Source organism: Saccostrea cucullata, unplaced genomic scaffold, assembly GCF_032062105.1.
Source record: "Saccostrea cucullata isolate Sc308-1 unplaced genomic scaffold, CSIRO_AGI_Scuc_v1 ctg3018, whole genome shotgun sequence".
NCBI lineage: Eukaryota > Metazoa > Mollusca > Bivalvia > Ostreida > Ostreidae > Saccostrea > Saccostrea cuccullata.
The window spans coordinates 64,095-85,111 of NW_026921615.1; the positions used below are offsets into that span (position 1 = coordinate 64,095).

General features: G+C 31.5%; 1 protein-coding gene across 1 annotated transcript in view; it reads left to right on the plus strand.

The window, feature by feature from the left end:
- The window catches only part of LOC134260437 (multiple epidermal growth factor-like domains protein 11), a gene marked incomplete at its 3' end in the record, with an annotated part of 88,004 nt that overhangs the window by 50,373 nt on the left and 16,614 nt on the right, over positions 1-21,017 (plus strand). Inside the window, exon 7 of the mRNA XM_062742993.1 lies at positions 743-880. Within this exon, the coding sequence (XP_062598977.1) occupies positions 743-880 (138 nt within the window). The remainder of the gene's footprint in view (positions 1-742; positions 881-21,017) is intronic.

Below are 21,017 nucleotides of genomic sequence, written 5' to 3' on the forward strand. Positions count from 1 at the left end.
GATATTCAAATTTGTTTATTACCTCTATTCAGTACACATACTATGCATTTATTACGTGACTGTCCATTGATGGGACCATACTGAATTCGTACAGAGTTCGGTATACTATGTTCTTTTCATAAGTATTTAACGTATGTAATAATAAAACGGCTTCATACAAATAAATTAAGATATAAATAGTTCCATAGTTCCCGTTTTTGCGTTTTTTGCGTTTTTGGCACCAACCGACTTTCGTAGAAAACAATCTTGAGCGATTAAGTTTTCTTTCTAACATCTTCAAGAAGTAAATAAAAATAAGTATCAGGGAGTTAAAAAAAATGTCGTGAAACTCGAGAATATTTAGGTGAAACTCGTGGATATTTAACGCACCGCAATTAATGCAAATTTTCAAAACTTCAATTTTAACTTTCAAAAAAAAAATGTAGGACAGTAAAAGACAGATGAAAATATTTTGTTTTTTAAGGGAAAAAAATGACAATACAAAAATGATCACTGTCCTTGAGCTTTGTTAACTTTTCTCAAATTATCATGCAATGCTTCTTCGTGGTCAACACTGGCCTTTTATACAAGAACAAAAATATAAATAAGTCATTCTCTTTTTCCTCTAGAATAAAGTATGGCCAATTTTTCAAAGTAGTTTAATAACAGGCTGTTGACCTGCCATGAATAAAAATATGAATGGAAAAAAGTAAAGATTTGTCGTAATTGCATGGCATCAACTTGAGTCTTATATATAATCTAGAATGCCAAGCTGGTAAATATGGACAAGGATGTTCTGTCCAATGTGGACAGTGTATCGATGATAAACAATGTCACCATGTGAATGGCTCATGCCCTGGAGATTGTTCTCCAGGATGGAAGGGAGATAAATGTGATCAAAGTAAGTTTATGATCAATGTATTACATTTTCACATACTACTGAATTCACGGTCTTTAAAAACTGTAATATTTTGTCTCTCTACATTACTGTTTACAGGGAAATTCCAAAATACTATCGTTTGAGTCGTTTAATTTTCAACCTTTTGCAAATTTGAGAATTAATAACAGGTTAATATCAACGAAAACAGCATTATTTCTTCAAACTGAGTTTGGGCAAATCAAAAAAAAACCTTGTAGGGGTATAAGGCAAAAAAAGTTTGTTTTTTTTAACTTGTTTGATCTTCATTGATCTACTTTAATATGTTCTACAGATTCTTTCTTCATACTTTACATATATGAGATTACATTTTCTTTCTCACGATTACATTGATTGCAGAAGCATGGATTTCCTTTGTACATGTGTTTGTATTTTGTTTGTTTATCTGTTATACATCCTCTTAAAGCAATGTGAGCTGCAGTTTTGAAATTCTTTTTGTTGATATATAATCATATGATAATACATCTGTATGTAACAGTAAACTTACAACTTTATGATCAATACGACTTAATTAAAGCACAATCCATTATACGAGGGTTGTTCGAAAAAATCGTGGACAACTGTCGTATTCTTTTTATTTGACGTCAAATATTATCCAAATTTGGAAGAAATATTTTTACAATTAATCTAAATGATTTGTATTATTATACCCCCCGCTTGAAAAGTGGGAAGGTATGTAGTAATCGGGATTTCCGTCCGTCCGTCTCTACGTCTGTCCGTCCGTCCGTCTGTTACGCTTTATTTCTTCTCTGCAACTCCTCTTATACTACTGAGTGAAATTTACTGACACTTTCACAGAATCTTTATCACATATTGCCATTGTGCACCTCCTATTTTACTTTTTTATTAGACACATATTTTAGGTTTCCCATAGCAAAACATGGACATTGCCATTATACGTTTACCTATGGCGTCACATATAGAAGCTTTTGGATAACATTTGATAGGACGAGTAATTCCTCTTTACACATAAAACAAAATATAGCAACACATGGACATCATTGGAGGCGGGGGTAACATTCAGTGAGCTCATTGCCCACAGTACCTCTAGTTCTTATTCCAAGATATTATGATTTATTCCAAACTTATCCAGATTTTAAAAATGCAAAAATCGGATCACGGAGCAGGTCAAAATTTAGTAAGTTACAGAAAATACACTATATAATGTCTGCACTCATATTCTTTGTAAAATGGAGTAAAAACGAAAAACAACCTAAACATTCAAATTAAAAATTGCTACACCGATTCGTTTACCAAATTATGGCTTTATATTTTGCTTTGTTGAATAGAAATCAACTTGAGAGGATAGGTAGTCCTTCTTGAAAACGACAAAACGATGACGTTTAAGAGCATCACGGAGCAGTAGATAGCGATGCAATTTTGTGTTTTACTCAGGAAAAACCCTGTATAAACATCTAAAAATGTTGGAGAAATCAAAAAAAAAAAATATGTCACAAGCGAGTTATGCCTGTGAGTACAAATAGTACAGACAGTATTTGAGAGACAGATACTCTATATTTAACTGTAAAAATCCAGACAAAAACTTAAAAAAATTGGAAGGTCAAGGAAAGACATGGGCGCTTCAAAGTTGCGTATCCTATAAAAGCAGAGTTAAGTAATAAAAGAAATTAAAACCATAGCAAAGGAAATTACACAAAGAGAGTAATTCTTAAAAAAAAAATATATGTCAAGTATTAAACAAAAAGGATTTAATGAGTGGGCATTGGATTATACCGTGTAATCTACAGGGATAGTATTTTTTATTTTTTTTTTTTTAGAAATTCTCGACGCTATGTTTTGACGTTACATTACCGTTAATTGTGCTCCGCGGGTACAAAACATGTTGATTTTAAATGAAGTAAATTGATTTCTTTTAAATCGAATGGAATGAAACTTCCCACATCAACAAAGCAAATATTTTTACATTATTATATCGTGCTTAATTGAATTTCAAGTGAGTATTATAACGAATATTGACATCGTCCACGAACTTTTCCAACAACCCTCATATAGTTTTATATAAGAATTCATATAAGAAATCATTATTTCACAGGACGACAATAATGTAATTTAGATTCAATCAAACCTAATAAATAGTTTTTCCATCGCATTAATGAACAACAGAAGTTGATCGACGTAATTTTTTTTTGTCATTGAAATAGTTATTTACATTTTTGTAATTTAAAATTCTTCCATTAATGTTGCTGCTAAAATTGCTTTTAGAAATGTTCCGTTGTACTTAGAGGCAACAACTTTTGATGGAGCGCTGCAAAATCTACAGCATTTCAGCACTTGGGGTTTCGGCAGTGGGATTATTTTGTCGATTTTGTCGTGTCAGCAACTTCCGTGGCACAGGAACTCAGTTGAAAGGTGGAATGCCACACCAACTTTTTATTTTAAGGATCTTTGAGTCATCCTTTTTAACCAATGGTTTCAGCATTGAAAGTCCGATATTAGCTCTCAATTATTTTTCATATTATTTTTTTGTATATTTTCAAAGAAAATGAAAAAAAAAAATATTTATATCCTAATTAGATGTGTCCAAGTTAAAAGATTGCTGTAAATGAATGCATGATATAAATATCTAATAAGATATGCAAAGAAAGACTGATTAGACTTTTCAATTTTTTAAATAAAAATTATTTATGAAAATAAAATACATTATTTGTGGATATTTTAACCTATGGTTAAAAACACCATACACCTAGTCACAACTGAGGGGAACATGTCTTACAATCATATTTTAAAAAGATATTGAAACGAAATGGAGAAATTTTAAAGAAATTATTTTTTAATATTTTAACCTAACCTGATCAAAATTAAACTGATCCCAATCACAATTAACACAAAATAAATAAAATACTAATTTATTGCCTTTTTCATGTATTTACAACAAAGAAATCGATTTGATTGTCAAGTTCAATAATGTTATAACACTTATTACACCCAATCAGTGTAGTGTTCTTTGGGAAATGTTATTTATTTCCAATAATTGTACAATTATGGTTGGGTTAGGTTTATTTTGATAGCGATTGGCCAAAATTCTAAAAAAAAAAAAAAAAAAAAAAATTCTCTAAGATTTGGCTATTTCGTTTCAATTTCTTTTAAATATGATTAACAAAGATGTTCGTCCAGATGTGACTTATTTAAAGAAGATTTTTACCACAAGTTTAAAAAATGTTCACAAATTATGTGTTTATTTTCATAAGTATTTTCATATTATCTATACGCCTTTTCTTAACATATTTTATTAGGTATTCATGTGATGCATTCATTTAAAGCAAAATTTTTACAAGAAAGCATCTAATTTTGATGTAAATAATAGGGATCCAAATTTAACATTGAGATTCAACGGAAAAATTTTAAAAAGCAAGAACCTTTGAGCCAGGAAAGCTGAAACTTATGTCGAAGCATATTGGGGTAGCGTAGATTCTAAATCTTACAATTCATGACCCCAGGGGCTGGGCGGGGCCAGAATAGGGAATTCAAGTTTTACATTGAAAGATATAGCAAAAAAAATAAACATGATCTCCTCAAAAATCCCTAGGCCAGGAAAGCAGAAACTTGTGCAAAAGCATCCTGGTGTATTTTTCCAAACCATGACCCCATGCCATATGGATGGGCCACAATAGTTATAACAAGGGAGGAATCTGGGGAAGAACAGCATGGCAATAGTTACCCAGGTGAGCGTTGTGGCCCGAAAAGGCTATCGTTACTGTTTTATTTAACATAGAAGTCTCATTTTCAGAAAGTGGTTCAAACCTTCGATGTACTATAAAAAAATCTGCTCCTGGTTTTTAGATTGTCCTTTTTAGTTCTGTGCATTAAAGTCAACAAAATAAGTTTAATTTTATCCTTAATATTTAAAAATAACAAGTGATCAGCAGTCTTTGTTGTCCATTTCTTCTACGCAATATTAAAATCGATGTCGTCGTCTTTCTTTGTAGAGTGCCAATATGGATACTTTGGTCAGAATTGTAATACTTCTTGTAACATTCCAAACTGTAAAAACAGTACATCATGTGACGCTGTCACTGGGGAGTGTATGGATGGCTGTGTTGAGGGTTGGGCGGGGAGGACATGTGATGGTATGTTATTTTCAGTACTTGCAATTTTGGAAAATAACCATAAACTTTATTTATGAGACAATGCTTTTACTTATTTTATTAAATCTTTTTTTCAGAATACTTTGAAACAATTGTGTTTTTAATAATTAATACTCGTTTATTTATGTTAATCGTTGGTTCAAAGTAAAGTTAATATTTGACTGTATAAAAAGGGTCCCTTATTTGAAATTTTTATTGAAATACAATGCTATATAATGATGTTTGAACATTCACTATGTATAATTTCACGTTTTTTTAGGCTAGAAAGTAATGAGACCTCACCTATTATATTGGTATAATAATAACAAAAAATACTAAATGCTAAAACGACGTTTGTTTAAAAATTTTATTACAGTTTGTGAAGAGACATATTATGGTCTATTCTGTAATTTAACTTGCAACCGACATTATATTGATCTTAAATACAACCAAATAAATGAGCATTGCTTAACGTATCCTGAATACAGGGATGGGCCGTTTCGTGATTTTTTTAACAACAACACTGTCATTAGGTTCAAATTCTAAATTTGATGATAATTGATTTACGTAATATTTTTCTCCTAAGACAACATTTTCAAGCACATTTTCTTTGCACTTCAATACTTACAGTGGCTGCAGCGTTATTGTTGACAACTTACACGAACGATCACGTTACACGAACGATCCTGCACGATTAACGCACGATTAAACCTGTTACACGAACGATCCTTCACGCACACGATTCTACACGGTACACGATCTTACACGATTGCTAACGCAAACGCACGATTCTTCACTCTAAAGATTTCAAAATATTTAGGAATCGATATTTTCAAAACGGAATACGGCTAAATACATGTAAGACTTAATATTTTAGATTAGAAATAATAATTTAGGTAATTCTCCGACCTAATAAAACAGATTTTTTTAGTTCTATCAGAAGATGTACATGTATGTGTGCCGTATATTTTGATTGAATTAGATCTCATGATATGCAGAAAAGGAGATACGATTGAAAAAAAAAATGACAGCATGGAATGACTTCAGTTACAAAATATATCCTTCTATTTCCATTGATTCAATGTTTCTCTATTTATGGAACTTTTTTTATTTGAAGAAATTTAAAAATTAATTAAAAGTAAGCCCCAGAGATAAACACAGATAATCGAAAAACCCAAAATCATGTCGCGTGCATGTATATACGTCAACTTAATGTATTGATTCATGTAAGAATTGAGAAATGTTTATGTTGTTGTAAAAAATATTTATTTTTGATGTATTGATTTTAGAAATATCTTTACCACAATTAGAAGTAAACAAGAGTGAAAATCAGATTTAAAAATAAACGTGAAAGATCTAAGTACGCTTTATCACAATATTGACCGCGCTATTTGACGAGAACTTAGTGTTGTACGACTTACTATATTGCTTGTTTACGAGCAATGATTAGTTCGTTCTGCATTCAATTATGTAAATTGCGCTTCATCCATTTTATTTGCATTTAAATTAATAAATTTTACAAGAGAAATGCTTATTTGCTTATTTTACAAATAACATTCCGATAAAAATTACAAAACGAAATTTACACGATTCTAAAAGCACGATCTTGCACAATTGAAACCGCAAACGATTGAGTCTGATGCACGCACGATCGCGCACGTTACACGAACGATCACGCACGATACACGAACGATTCTACACGATTGGTTTGTCAACAATACCGTTGCAGCCCCTGTACTTACTCTTAGACATAAATGCATGTAGTTTTAATCGAATAATGTGTCAATTAGAATGACATCATATCAAATTAAATCAATATTTGCATAAAAACAAACATGAATACTATGATGGCTGCACATGTACAATTGTTTTAATAAGGTCGAAACCTACGTCATGTATCCGTTTAATATTAACTATTTCTGAGGAGGGCGGATAAGTTTTAAGCTCGTCAACGGTACCATACATTAGCTAATGTGAATTAACAACAAAATTTATAATTTACTACTTTTGACTGTACATTTCTACGCTTTTGCGCTTGAAAAATACAATAATAATCAGATATAGTCAAGTTGTAAGAGGAGCTTTAAGTGATGGGATATGCCTATCAAACATTTATCTTATGTACTATTCTTCTCCAGAATGTTACCCAAGTTTCTATGGAGAAGAATGTAATATGACATGCATTGAATTCTGCAGAGATAGGCTGTGTGATCCTTCAACAGGTCAATGTAATGGTTGTATTGATGACAGATCAGGATTCTTCTGTGAAACTGAAGTTGCGGTTGTGGTCGACAATTCTGATGGAAGTACAGGTATATGTGATGTCTTTATAGAGGAAAGAATTCAGAATACTTCTTGAATAATACAATAAACTTACAGTTATATCCGTTCTTGGTTTGATTGAATCGATTGAATCGGAATTCTGCATTCATATATGCATTCTTGAAGCATTTTTATTCCCTTTTTATTCAAGAATACGAGGGTTGTTCGAAAAGTTCGTGGACTCCTGTAATATCTTTTTTTATTTAACGTCACATGCTAACCAATTTTTGTAAAAATATTTTAACAATAAATCCAAATGATTTGTATTAAAAAAAATTAATATAACAAGATAAATTTCAAACCTATCCAGAATTTAAAACTGCAAAAATCGGACCGCGGAGCAGGTCAAAATTTAGTAATTCTCACAAACAACACACGAAATGAATGTGGCAATGTCTGTAGTCATATTCACTGTGAAAAGGAGCAAAAACGAAAAAAAAATCTTAGACTTTGAAATTAAGATCTATTACATTGATTCACATTCCAAATTATGGCTAAATATTTTGATTCATTGAAAAGAAATCAATTTTGAAGGATAGGTAGTCCTCATTGAAAGCGGCAAAAATTATGACGTTGTAGAACGTTACAGAGCAGCAGATAACGATGCAAATTTGTGTTATACTCGAGAAAAATCCTTAATTATTTCTAAAAATGTTACAGGAATATAAATTGTATCACAATTAAGTCGTGCATGTGTTTATAAATTGTACAGGTGGTATTTGAGTGACAGAGACCCTGTATCGGACGAGGACAATCTGTGAAGAAACAGTTTATCTGATAAAATCTTTTCAAAAACTATCAAAAATTGGGACGTCATGGAAAGGCATAACGCTTCCGAGTTGCTGATCTTGTAAAAGCACCGCTAAGTTGTAAAAGAAATTAAGACATTGACAAAGGAAATTATACAACGAAAACAATTGTTAGAAAAATGAATTTCAAATGCTAGAAAAGGATTTTTAATCAGTGATTATTGAACTAAACTGTTGAAATGTATAGGGATAGTACCTTTGAGAAATTCTTGACGCTATGTTTTTGGCGTTACATTGCTGTTAAGTATGCTCCGCGGGTACAAAACATGTTGAATTTAAATTGAAGTAAATAAATTTCTATCAAATCGAATGAAATGAAACTTCACACATCAACAAGACAAATATTTTTTACACAGGATATTTAGCTTATTCTAATTTTTTTGAAAGTATTGTAACGAAGATTGACATCGTCCACGAACTTTTCGAACAACCCTCGTATGTACATATTCTTGAATTAAGTTATTTTTTTGCACTTTCATTAACAAAAAAAAAACATTTCTATGCTTTTCTTTACAAAAGTATGTAAACTGTAGATGATATTAGTTATTAATGTATGTAAAGCAACGGATACCTGTAGTCAAGTTATAAACGTTGTAAATATATCAGACGTGGTATTGAAGAATATCCTTCAATAACTACAGGAAGGATGCTTTTTAAGAAGTGCCAGAGATCTTGCTTCGTTATAATCCTTATTCTTTATATCCGTTTACTTTACAATATATTGTAAAGTTGAAGAAATAAAAAAAAATAATTTTACTGAAAGTATTGATTCATTATATGGATATTTTGTATAAGCGTGATTTACTGTAAACATATAAGCTGTCCTGTAGTAAATATTAACATATTATTCCCTTTTTCAACAGACATGAACACCAGGACCACAGCGCCTCTGATATACGTTGGATTGTTATCTGTGGCTGTGATATTGTTGATATCAATACTGCTTGTCTGTTTTCTAAAGAAAAAAACATCAGTCCTCTAAACTTAAAGCAATATGAGCTGCATGTTTGAAATAGGAACTAAAATTGGAAATTTGTAATTATCTATTTCAATGACAGAAAAATAGAACATTTATAAACCTCTGTTGTTAATATTTGCCATGGAAGAACTTTTTATAAGCTTTGATTAAAGCAAACTTGAATTATTGTCGTCCTGTACAATAATGATTTCTTATATAATGCTGTATATTCGAATGTCCAGAAATATTTCTTCTGAAACATTTGTAAACTTTATTTTGGTCTTATTGATCTTAAGGGTTTAGATTACATACAGACAAATCATAATAACATATTTTACCAGCAAAATAAAATTCTCAAAAATGCAGCTCATATTGCTTTAACACGAACAACCCTGACTACGAACTAGCCATAACAACAAAAGACAACAACGAGTATACTGGTATCCATAAGGATATATCTACTAAATATACAGAGGTCGAAACGTCTCATTATATAGAGATAGGAAATTCAGAAATCGAAACCAGAACAGAGTACATGAATCTTAATCAACTATAAAACAATTGAACGAACGAGATTATCCAGAATTTACTATTTAAAGTAAAATTTGCGATATATATAATTATTTTTCTCCTGTTTTTCAATGGAGTGTTAGACCAAAACAATTATTCATGATTATTGACGAGAAATGTGATAAAAAGCTGAAAAAATGGGTTTTCTCCTTCAAGAGATAAAGAAATCAACGGAAGGAGGATCAAAAACTGATATACCTTAGATTCCCTTTACTTTATACTACTTCATCATGAAATAACCGCCAAATAAAGTAATATAAGTAATAAATTGTTTTCTTTATGTTTTTTTTTTCTCGTCTCATCTTTTCAATACTTCATGGTCATTGTATCGGAAATAGAACTTTCATAGTGATAACTTTAAGAGAAACAGCTGACATTCTTGTTTGATCAACTTGTTTTTCTACATTTACCTCTTTTTAGAAATCATAAACCTTTCTAAAACATTTTTGTGATGTCACCTTTTCTTAAACTTGGTTCAGTAAATTTGTTATTGTCCTGCACCCCGTCCAATAAGTTACCTGTAGGTGTCCAATAAGATTCAACTTATTGTACAGGTAACATTGAAATGAGAACAAAGGTGAGGCAAATAAATAAACAATACTGAAAAGGCAATGACAAATCAAGCAATTTAATACCCATTCTCTGTAACCACTTAAACTTTTGTGGCATGCATAGTCACAGATTTTTTTCAAATTTGGCTGGAAAGTACCACCTCATAAACTACTTCAAAATACCGTATAGCGGGTTATTTTAGCGGGTTGCTAATTTTGGCTTATTTTGGCGTTCTGATGGCAGCCCGCTAAAATTTTAATCGCTAAAACAGTCAGTTAACAATTAACTTAGTCTTCTTAGTGTATAACTGCAAAGAGATGAAACCCTGTGTCCGCTAATATAAATTACGCCAAAATTATTGGCATACCTTTCAGCAGGCAAAACGCCAAATTTTACACCCGCTAAGAAAACCCGCTATACGGTATATAGTTAAATCATATGAATGTTGAGTAGTTACCATGGAAATGGTGTCTAAAGTTGAATTTTTTCTGAAAAAATGCAATATTTGGGAAAGTTTTTTAATGAAATGCGGCTACTTCAATTCATGTTACTTACAGAAATAACAAATGTAATATCTAATTTGAAAAGGCATGTTAAAGCCTTGTTTGTTTTCTCTCTATAAATATGAGAAATCTTTGATTAAAATAGCAGACATTAACTTTGAAATTGAATTACCTCCCTTTGATAATTGTGAGCTCTTCAGTGAGAAAGATAAAAAAAATCATTGTACAAAAATGACTGGAAGATGTTTACATTTTGTCAGCATACAGCTCTGTATATCCTGGAATTCAAGTAAAATCAGCTGTTTTTCCTGTTTATTTAATGTGCATACAAATTTTAGCCTCTGTTTATTTCCTACATGCAAAAGGATATGTGAAAAATGGTGAAATGTACACGACTATACATAGTATAGGAAATCAGCTCTGTACAAAAGCATTAGCCTCAAGGTCTAAGGAGTTTCAAAACGGGATTCAAGATAAACTTGAAAAATCAGAATTACTAGTATTATGAATTTGATTTTATAAAAAGAATTACTGTTTCTCACGATCAGTCATAGTGATATACTGGAGGACTGCAATGAATACGGCGTTAGAAAATGATTTTTTAAACTGAATGTGATTATAGATATGAATCAAATTTCAAGTTAACGGTTTTTCATTTCTCTGTGCTAAGATACATTGTGATTGAACCTTATAGCAGTACAATTAATATTAAATCTGTCTAGCAGTATTTTATCAATAATGAAAAGAATTTTCGCCCCCCCCCCTCCAGAAGCATATTATTTGGACAGGTCCACCAGATTTTTACAACAGATTATTATTGATTAAACCTTGGAAATGGCAGATTTTTTGCGTAGATCCAGGCATATTTGAGTTGAAATATTTCCCATCAGCATCTCTAAAATCTCAATTTCTTACGAACGATATTGCAAAGTATTGTAGTAAATTAGATTTTTCCGTCAACTTCTCTGGAAAAAATTAAGTACCTAGAAAACAGATTTTGACTGTCACTTCGTATTGTTAAATATGGTTTTTAAAAATGTACATTTAGAAGCAAAGAATTAGTTAACTAAAACAACAAAAGAGTGTCTTTACATACTTGTAGCACAATTCTCTACGTACAAGAAGTCTTGTACTCAACATGTAAAGTGTATAGTCGTTAAATATTCTTAATTGCCCACCTTTATACAAATAAAATGTGAAAATCTTACTTATAATCATTTTCACATTATGCATCAAGCTAAAGGGAGAAAGTAATACTAGGTTCAATAAAATACATTTAATATACGGGATAGAGATCAGGATACAATATTTACAATACCAGCATTCTGAATACCCGAGTATAAATGCATTATCAACAAGCTAATTCAAAGAATATGTGTCCCCTGCTTACGGAGATAAGAACTTATGTAGATTAAGAGGAGTGGGGGGTGTCGGAGGGTATTGCGGGTAGGGGATGGGACACTTAAAGAGGGGCAGGCGGGACCATAGGGAGTTCTGATATAAAAAAAAGCTTACCTAAATGCTTTTTGAGATATCGCTCGGAAATGAGAGGTTTACATACAAACATTATTAATGGGTTTTTTTTTTTTACCTTGACCTTATGATCTAGAAATAAATAGGGGTCTTCTTACGCTAAAGGAAGTTGGGGTATAAACTCAAATTGAAAAAAGATCGTAGGCTTCGTAAGATATTCCACGATATCATAATAAAATGTGAAAACAGACAGAGGGGGGGGGGGGCATATTTTTATAGAAAAAAAGGAAATAAATGCGTATTTTCTCCCAATTTCAAAGTGATTTACAGCTAAAACAGCGTATTTCATTAATATATATATGTTTTACTTATTTGCATAAAACATGAGAAAAAATATATGGAACATTTAATTATATCCAAGATTCTTTCAAAATATGGTGATGCTTGAAAGTCCGATTTCAATGGAATATATCATCGACCCCCCCCCCCCTTCCCCTTATTTCAAGAGTTGGAATAAGGGACAATGTACTATTTAGCACTGGTATTAAAATAATGAATCAAATACCATTGAACTTTTATTGTATTAAACAAAGATTTTATGGCTAAATTGCCACTAATATTGAAAAAAAATGGTCGCAAAATGTAGGCGGGAATTGAGAGTTAGCGTGCGTAGTTCTTTATATACCACTGTGACCTTGAGCTTTGACCTTCTGTCCATATGGGCACACATTCATATGATGCTAGTTATTGTTGACCAGAACTGTAATTTAGTTTCTGCATTTGTTGTTTAAAACACAAGTATTAGTGATTACACAGAAAAAAATGTTGTTTGGTTTCCTTAAATATCTATCTAAATCTGCCATTTTGACCTTGACCTTTGACCCTTAGTCATGAAAATTGATTTTTTTTCTCTTTGTTTTTGCTATTGTTTACCATATATCTAAATTTGCTTTAATCCATTTTAAAATACTAAGCAATTATATGGATTCTGATTGTATCTACGTATTGTACTTTTCTAGGATTTTTAAAAAAAGCTGCAGTTTGTAACCATGGTAACATGAAAACTAAGTATGAATACCAAGTGGTTCTTTGTAGTTTATATTAGAACTATATATGGACTTTCAATCCAATGTATTCATTTTTTCCCAACTATCCGCAAAAATTTATACCAGGCTTTTCAAAAGAGCCTAAAATCTACAATTTTCACTAAGAAAAGTCCTACCTATAAACGAGGGATATTTTTCCTATGAGGTAAAGTTACTAAAATACTGAAAATTTTCTAAAGCACTGTAAAATGATGTATTTTGACAAAAAGGTAAAGTCATGTTAATAGCTTGTTCCATTAAAGACTTTTAATAGGTCAAAGAAGGGTAATTTTTCATCAAAATTTAGCGATATTTAGGCCACGAAAAATGTATGTTGGTTGCCATGGTAACCGTGGACCATAGCAACCATTTTATTATGAATTTTAATTACATACATCAATTTAGGAATGTATGCCAAGTTTCATAAAAATCCAAGACCATGCGTGCCACACTCCCTATATAAGAGTCTAAATGCTTACAGAGAATGGCTATTAATATGAAAAAATGTAGAGAATAAGTAGTGTAAAATGTTAATATTTCACAAAACATCCTATTCGAAATAGCACAAATAACCCACAGTGAATTGAATATCTCACATTCATTTTTGTAGACGCATCCGTGGCGCCAATCATAAATTTCATAAAATCACCGTTCACTGCTATAATAGATTCATATCATAGCGATTTATCCACGGAATTTACATAAAGTCCAAGGGACACAAAAGAAGATTCAGAAGCATGTGTTTTCTTACACACAACCTTGGGCTTTTTGTTGCTTATTTAAATATCCATTTTTAGCTCACCTGAGCCAAAGGCTCAAGTGAGCTTTTCTGATCACAATTTGTCCGTTGTCTGTCGTTGTCGTCGTTGTCGTTGTCGTCGTCGTCGTTGTCGTAAACTTTTAACATTTTCATCTTCTTCTCAAGAACCACTGGGCCAATTTCAACCAAACTTGCTACAAAGTATCCTGGGGTAAAGGGAATTCAAGTTTGTTCAAATGAAGGGCCACGCCCTTTTCCAAGGGGAGATAATCATGAATTAGAGAAAAAATATTGGCATTTTTAAAAAATATTCTTCTCAAGAACTACTGGGCCAGGAAAGATGAAACTCATGTGGAATCATCCTCAGGTAGTGTAGATTCAAGTTTGTTCAAATCATAACCCCCGGGGATAGGGTGGGGCCAAAATGGCCGATCAAAGTTTTACATAGGAATATATAGGAAAAATCTTTAAAAATCTTCTTCTCAAGAACCACTGGCCCAGGAAAGATGAAACCCATGTGGAATCATCCTCAGGTAGTGTAGATTCAAGTTTGTTCAAATCATGTCCCCTTGGGGTAGGGTGGGGCCAAAATGGCCGATCAAAATTTTACATAGGAATATATAGGAAAAATCTTTAAAAATCTTCTCAAGAACCATGCACTGGGCCAGGAAAGATGATACTCTTTTGGAATCATCCTCAGGTAGTATAAATTCAAGTTTTTTTCAAATCATGACCCCCTGGGGTAGGGTGGGGCCAAAATGGCCGATCAAAGTTTTACATAGGAATTAATAGGAAAAATCTTTAAAAATCTTCTTCTCAACAACCAGTGGGCTAGGAAAGATGAAACTCATGTGAAATCATCCTCAGGTAGTGTAGATTCAAGTTTGTTCAAATCATGACCCCCGGGGGTAGGGTGGGGCCAAAATGGCCGATCAAAGTTTTACATAGGAATATATAGGAAAAATCTTTAACAATCTTCTTCTCAAGAACCACTGGGCCAGAAAAGATGAAACTCATGTGGAATCATCCTCATGTAGCATAGATTCAAGTGTATTCAAATCATGACCCCCTGGGGGGTTAAAATTCAAGCCCCCCCCCCCCCAGTAAACTTTCAATTCTGATCTGATATGTGCTTTATCCTAGCCAATTGCTCAGGTGAGCGATGTGGCCCCTGGGCCTCTTGTTTCGAGTTTAACACAAATTTCTCTCACGAATTCCAACGGAATCTGTAATTCCATTCGGTGATTTTAGACCATTTGTCCATCCAGTCCCGCGTTGTTTGATCGAGTTTCTGTCGTTGTTTTAAGAAGTGACTGGATTAAAATTCTTCCGCATTCGAAACCTGCGCACAAAAGAGAAACTGTTGCATTTTAAAAATACATCAGAAATAATCTCCCAATTTCATAGAAAATGCTTAAATAGTGATTGGAGTAAAATCCTTCAAATCCTACTGCTTTACAAAAATTACCTGTAAATGAGAAACTGTTTGCAAATTCCGAAACATAGTAATATACATGTATACGGATTTCACAGTAGCAAACTTGAACTGAAGCCTCTTGGTGTAATCGATCAATGGCATCGGATATTAAAACACCCAATTCTGAAGGTCTTTTTTTAAGTTAAAATAAACGTCGTCATCAATGGTCTTTGCAATGTAAAATGAATAAATTGTTAAGAATTAAGTAAATCAAAAAATATAAAAGTTCATCTTTAGTTATATTATTATGATATACCAAGACTAAGTGAGAGGGAATCAGCAAGTTTAGAGGGACCAATTATAATTGGTCCCTCTAAACTTGCTGATTCCCTCTCACTTAGTCTTGGTATATAATAATCTTTTAGTCTATTGTAAATGCTATCATCTGTTTTAACTTTTTCTCTTTTTTTTGTATAAATTTTCATAAAATATCTTTGTTTCATTTAAAATGTCCTCTTGATTGGATATCGTACACCCATCTTCTTTAATAATTTTAGGAATTTGTTTACTGATATAATTTCTAGACTCTAAACTTGCAAAATATTTTGTCGGTTTTTCCCCTTCCTCAATCCATTTAACTCGAGATCTAATGCACTGGCCTTTCATTTTATTTATTCTAAATTTTTTCAATTTCTTTTTGTTTGTTTGATAGATTATCTACAGTATTTTCTGTTATGTTCTGTTCCAGGTCTAATATCTCTTTTTCTAACTGAACTTCACGCTCTTTTATTTTCTTTCTCTTGAAAGAAGAATATGATATTGTTTTCCCCCTAATTTCCATTAGCAGAGTATCCAGAAATAATTTATCACATATTGTAAATTGTAAATTTTCATTATTCACAGTACTTAAGTTTTCCATGTTATAAACTGGACATGCATACTGGCTTTTGACCTCAATTATCTTTTGCTTAATTAATTCCACATAGTCTTTATCTGTTAACAGAGAATTGTTTAATTTCCAGAAACCTTTTCCTTTTGTGAACTCATTTAGTTTACAATATGCAACGACTGGAGAATGGTCAGAGCGATAACTGTTTTCGTGTTTTATATTAGGTATCATGGGCAATAAAGATTCAGACATGAGGAAGAAGTCAAGTCTTGCCTGTTTAATTGGATTTTTCCGTCTCCAAGTGAATTGTCTAAGTTTGAGATTATTTTCTCGAAAAACATCTATCAGATTCAGGGTATCTTTTCAATTTAACACTTCTTTTCTTGCATTTGGGTTATTTATGTTTTCATAATTCATAGAGTCCAACTCTTTATTTAAGATCAAATTAAAATCCCCACCCATTATTATATACTGTGAGGAATAAAATTCTTCAATCTTTTTCAAAAGGTTTGAATAAAAAATTGGTGTATCTAAATTTGGACCATAAATATTTACCAATAGAAAATTTAAACCCTCAACAGTCACATCTACAATCAAAAACTTTCCAGTGTCATTTTTTTTTGAAAAACATGAAAAATGATAAAAGTCCAGGACCAGATGGATTTACGTGGGAGTTTTTTAAGTTCTTTTGGAAAGATATTGGTGTATTTCTGACAAGGGCAATAAATAATGCAAATGAATCAATGCAATTTTCAGATGTAAATAGACTAGGAATAATTACTTGTATACCAAAAGCAGGAAAACCAAAAGAATTTTTAAAAAATTGGCGCCCCATTAGCCTTTTAAATGTTATTTATAAATTAGCATCTGGGTGTATAGCCGAACGAATAAAAAAAGTTTTAAAGAAATTAATACATACAGATCAAACTGGATTTTTAAAAGGAAGGTATATTGGAGAAAATATTAGACTGATTTATGACATAATGGATTATACAGAATGCAATCAAATACCAGGACTTTTAATGCTTATAGACTTTGAAAAGGCTTTTGATACTATCTCGTGGAATTTTATTTATGAAACACTTGATTTTTTCAATTTTGGAAAATCAATTAAAAGTTGGATAAAGACTTTTTATAGCAATATTAAGTCCTGTGTCATACAGAGTGGGTTTATTTCTAATTATATATATCCAGAAAGGGGATGTAGACAGGGGGATCCTATATCTCCATACCTCTTCCTATTGTGTGCTGAAATTTTGGGTATTTTAATTCGCAAAAATGAAGATATAAAAGGTATAACAATAGATGGAGAAGAGTATAAGATTTCTCAGTATGCAGACGACACATCACTTATTTCTGATGGATCGCCTGAATCAATGGATGGAATTCTCAGAGAATTAGACTACTTTGCAAACTTATCAGGGCTCAAAATGAATATTCAAAAAACGAAAATGATATGGATTGGTAGTAAAAAATTTTCAAAAGATGTATATCATCATTCTAAGTGGAAGTTAGACTGGAAAAGCACAACTTTTGATCTTTTAGGGATTAAGTTTTCTGTAAATTTAAAAGACATGATTAATCTTAATTATACATCAAATTTAAGTGAAATTAAAAAGGTATTGAATCAGTGGAAACTAAGAAAATTAACCCCCATTGGTAGGTTAACTGTAATTAAGACATTGATTATCCCTAAATTAAATCACTTGATTCTTACTTTACCTAATCCACCATTAGAAATTATAAAAGCTTTTGAGGATGAAATTTATTTTTTTCTTTGGGGAAGTAAAGTCCATAAAATAAAAAGAAATACTATAATTCAAGACTACAGGGATGGTGGCCTTACAATGGTTGATTATTCAGAGTTTATAATAGCATTAAAATCAAGTTGGATAAGACGATTAATTCACTCTGATTCTAAGTGGGTAAAATTATTTCAATCACAAATAAACAGAGATATTAAAAATCTTTGGTTAATGGGTACAGACTTTACTGCTAAATTATGTAAAAAAATAACAAACACTTTTTGGGTAGATGTCCTTAAAAGCTGGCTCAAAATATGCTATGCAGAGCAAGAGAAAAATAAAAATATATTCCAAGAACACATATGGTATAATCCAAAAATAATCATGGGTGGGTCTTCTGTCTTTCTTAAAAGCTACTTTAATGCTGGTTTTGTTTTCATAAGTGACCTGTTCAACTTAGACAAGAATTTCTAAGTTTAGACGCTTTTAAAGACCTTGGTGTAAAAACAAATTTTGTTGAATTTTCTGGTTTGAAACAGGCTGTGTGTGACAGATTCGTTAGCAAAAACCAAATGAATATATTTCTTTCTTATGGTCCAAATTTACCCAGTTCTGTGAAGATGTTTTACATTAATATGAAAGGCTGTAAAGATATGTATGACATTCTTATTAATAGAAAGAAAGAAACAAGTACTTCCATTTTAAAATGGAATGAAAAGGGATATCTATTCACCATACAAGAATGGAGTAAAATTTTTGAACTCCCATTTAAAATTACCAAAGAATCTAAACTGCAGTGGCTACAATTTCAAATTTTACATAGAATAGTTCCAACAAATTTATATCTTTTTAAACTTAAGATAAAAGAATCTCCAGCATGCAGTTTCTGTAAGACTGACATTGAGTCAATTGAACATCTTTTTGTTGAATGTAATTTAGTAAAAGAGCTTTGGAGTGATATTGAAGAGTGGGTTTTGTGTAAGTTTAATATATCTGTAATTTTTGACAGAACAACAATATTATTTGGCAAACATAAGAATAAGGATGTCCATAAAGTGCAAAAATTGATGACGCTGATAATTAAGAATTATATTTTTTCGACTAAATATAAAAATCCCTCTGTTCTAATTATAATGACTTTAAAAACAATTATTGTGGAAAGATTCTTGATTGAGACATTTTTACTTTTGAAACAATGTAAATATACAGAGTATGAGAATAACTGGCAGAGCATCTGTGATATGATATGATTCATTTGTACAAGTCTACATTTACATATGTATTTATGAATTTTTTCAAGAAACAAATCTTAATCTTTACACCCCCCTTAAGGTAAAGAAAAAAAACCAACACTATGCCCCCTATATATTTTTTGTTTTTGATTTTCTCTTTTTAATGTTCTTTTCTCGCTCCTTCTCTCTTTCCTCTTCTCCTCCTTTTTCTATCCTATATATTAAAACAACTTTCACATGTGTTTAATTAAATGTGAATTTATGTATGTGGATGTCCTTTAGTAAATTTAATACTTGTACACGCTATCTATAATAGATACTTGAAGGAAGATATATTTTTGAACATACTTTTGTATATACTTGTTTGATTTAAATGTGAAAGTTGAAATAAAATTTAAATTAAAAAAAAAAAAAAAAGAATTAAGTAAATCTAGCTTTTACGCTTGCGTAGTATACTGTAAAACAAGAAATTTTGGCGCATACGTATTTTAGCGCAAACGCAAGTGGAAATGCATTTGCGCAAATACATTTTAGCGCTTGCACTTGTCATTAAAATCAGGGACCTGCTAAAATATATAAATGCGATATTTATTTTATCTACCCCCGTATTTGACTTCTTGGTTAGTCAATCACGGAAATACAATAGCACTCCAGTATATAAGTAAACAATCTACAACTTTACCATAGTGTTGCAATCATATGGACGTTGCACAATGCTAGGTTTTATTTCAATTTTATTTTTAATAAAAGAAATGGAGAATTACGTATTTCATTTATATTTAAACAATGCATGCATGAAAAGAAAGTTACTTGGATAAACGGTAATCATAATCAGGTATTGTCCGTATGCTCAATCGCCATGCTTGATTGCATTGCTTACCTCGAAGCGATAGATAATTGACACGCTGAGAAGCCAAATTTTGTGGGTGCTTATGGTAAGTATCGGGTAACAACTAACAATAATTTAATTAAATTATAAATTATAATTATATAAAAGACTAATAATTTAGCAGTTTGAGTATTTGACGAAATTTGAGTGAATATGACATCATTTTGAATCGCCATTTTGAGCTAATTAACATATTTCAAATTTTAACGACTAAAATTTTCGAATTAAACTGATAATACGAGGGCCGTTCAAATATTACACGGACTGTGCTATTATCTACTCTTACAGACGTCATATAGTTATGAAATTTCACAGAAATATGTATCTTAAACATTCCAATAAATTTTGGGCAAAATTTCTGTATTTTAACAAAATTCTAATAAAATTATCGGTATGTTTATATCGCTGATGGAGAGATACTGAGCACGACTAAAAATTCGAAGCAAACGTATGCGGAATCCAAAATTTAACTCATTTTCTATAATTCGCGATATTTTCCGACAATTTTCTCAAATGTATCTTGAAATTGTTCTATTATTATGTATTTGGATTTCTGGCGTGATATTTGAAGTACTGACAGAAATACAGCGATTTTTCTCTGATACGATTCCCGTGAAAACGACTAAGAAAATGACGTCTCCTGAATTGACGGCGCACCACACATTTGTTAAATTATGTGTAATGCCTTAGATATCGCCAACATTGGTCCAAATAGGCATAATAAAACATGTAGTAACCTAGGGTATTCGTGATATTCGTCCACAAATAGCATATTGGTATTTTAGACCGTTAAACCTCTCTAAAAAGGCTAT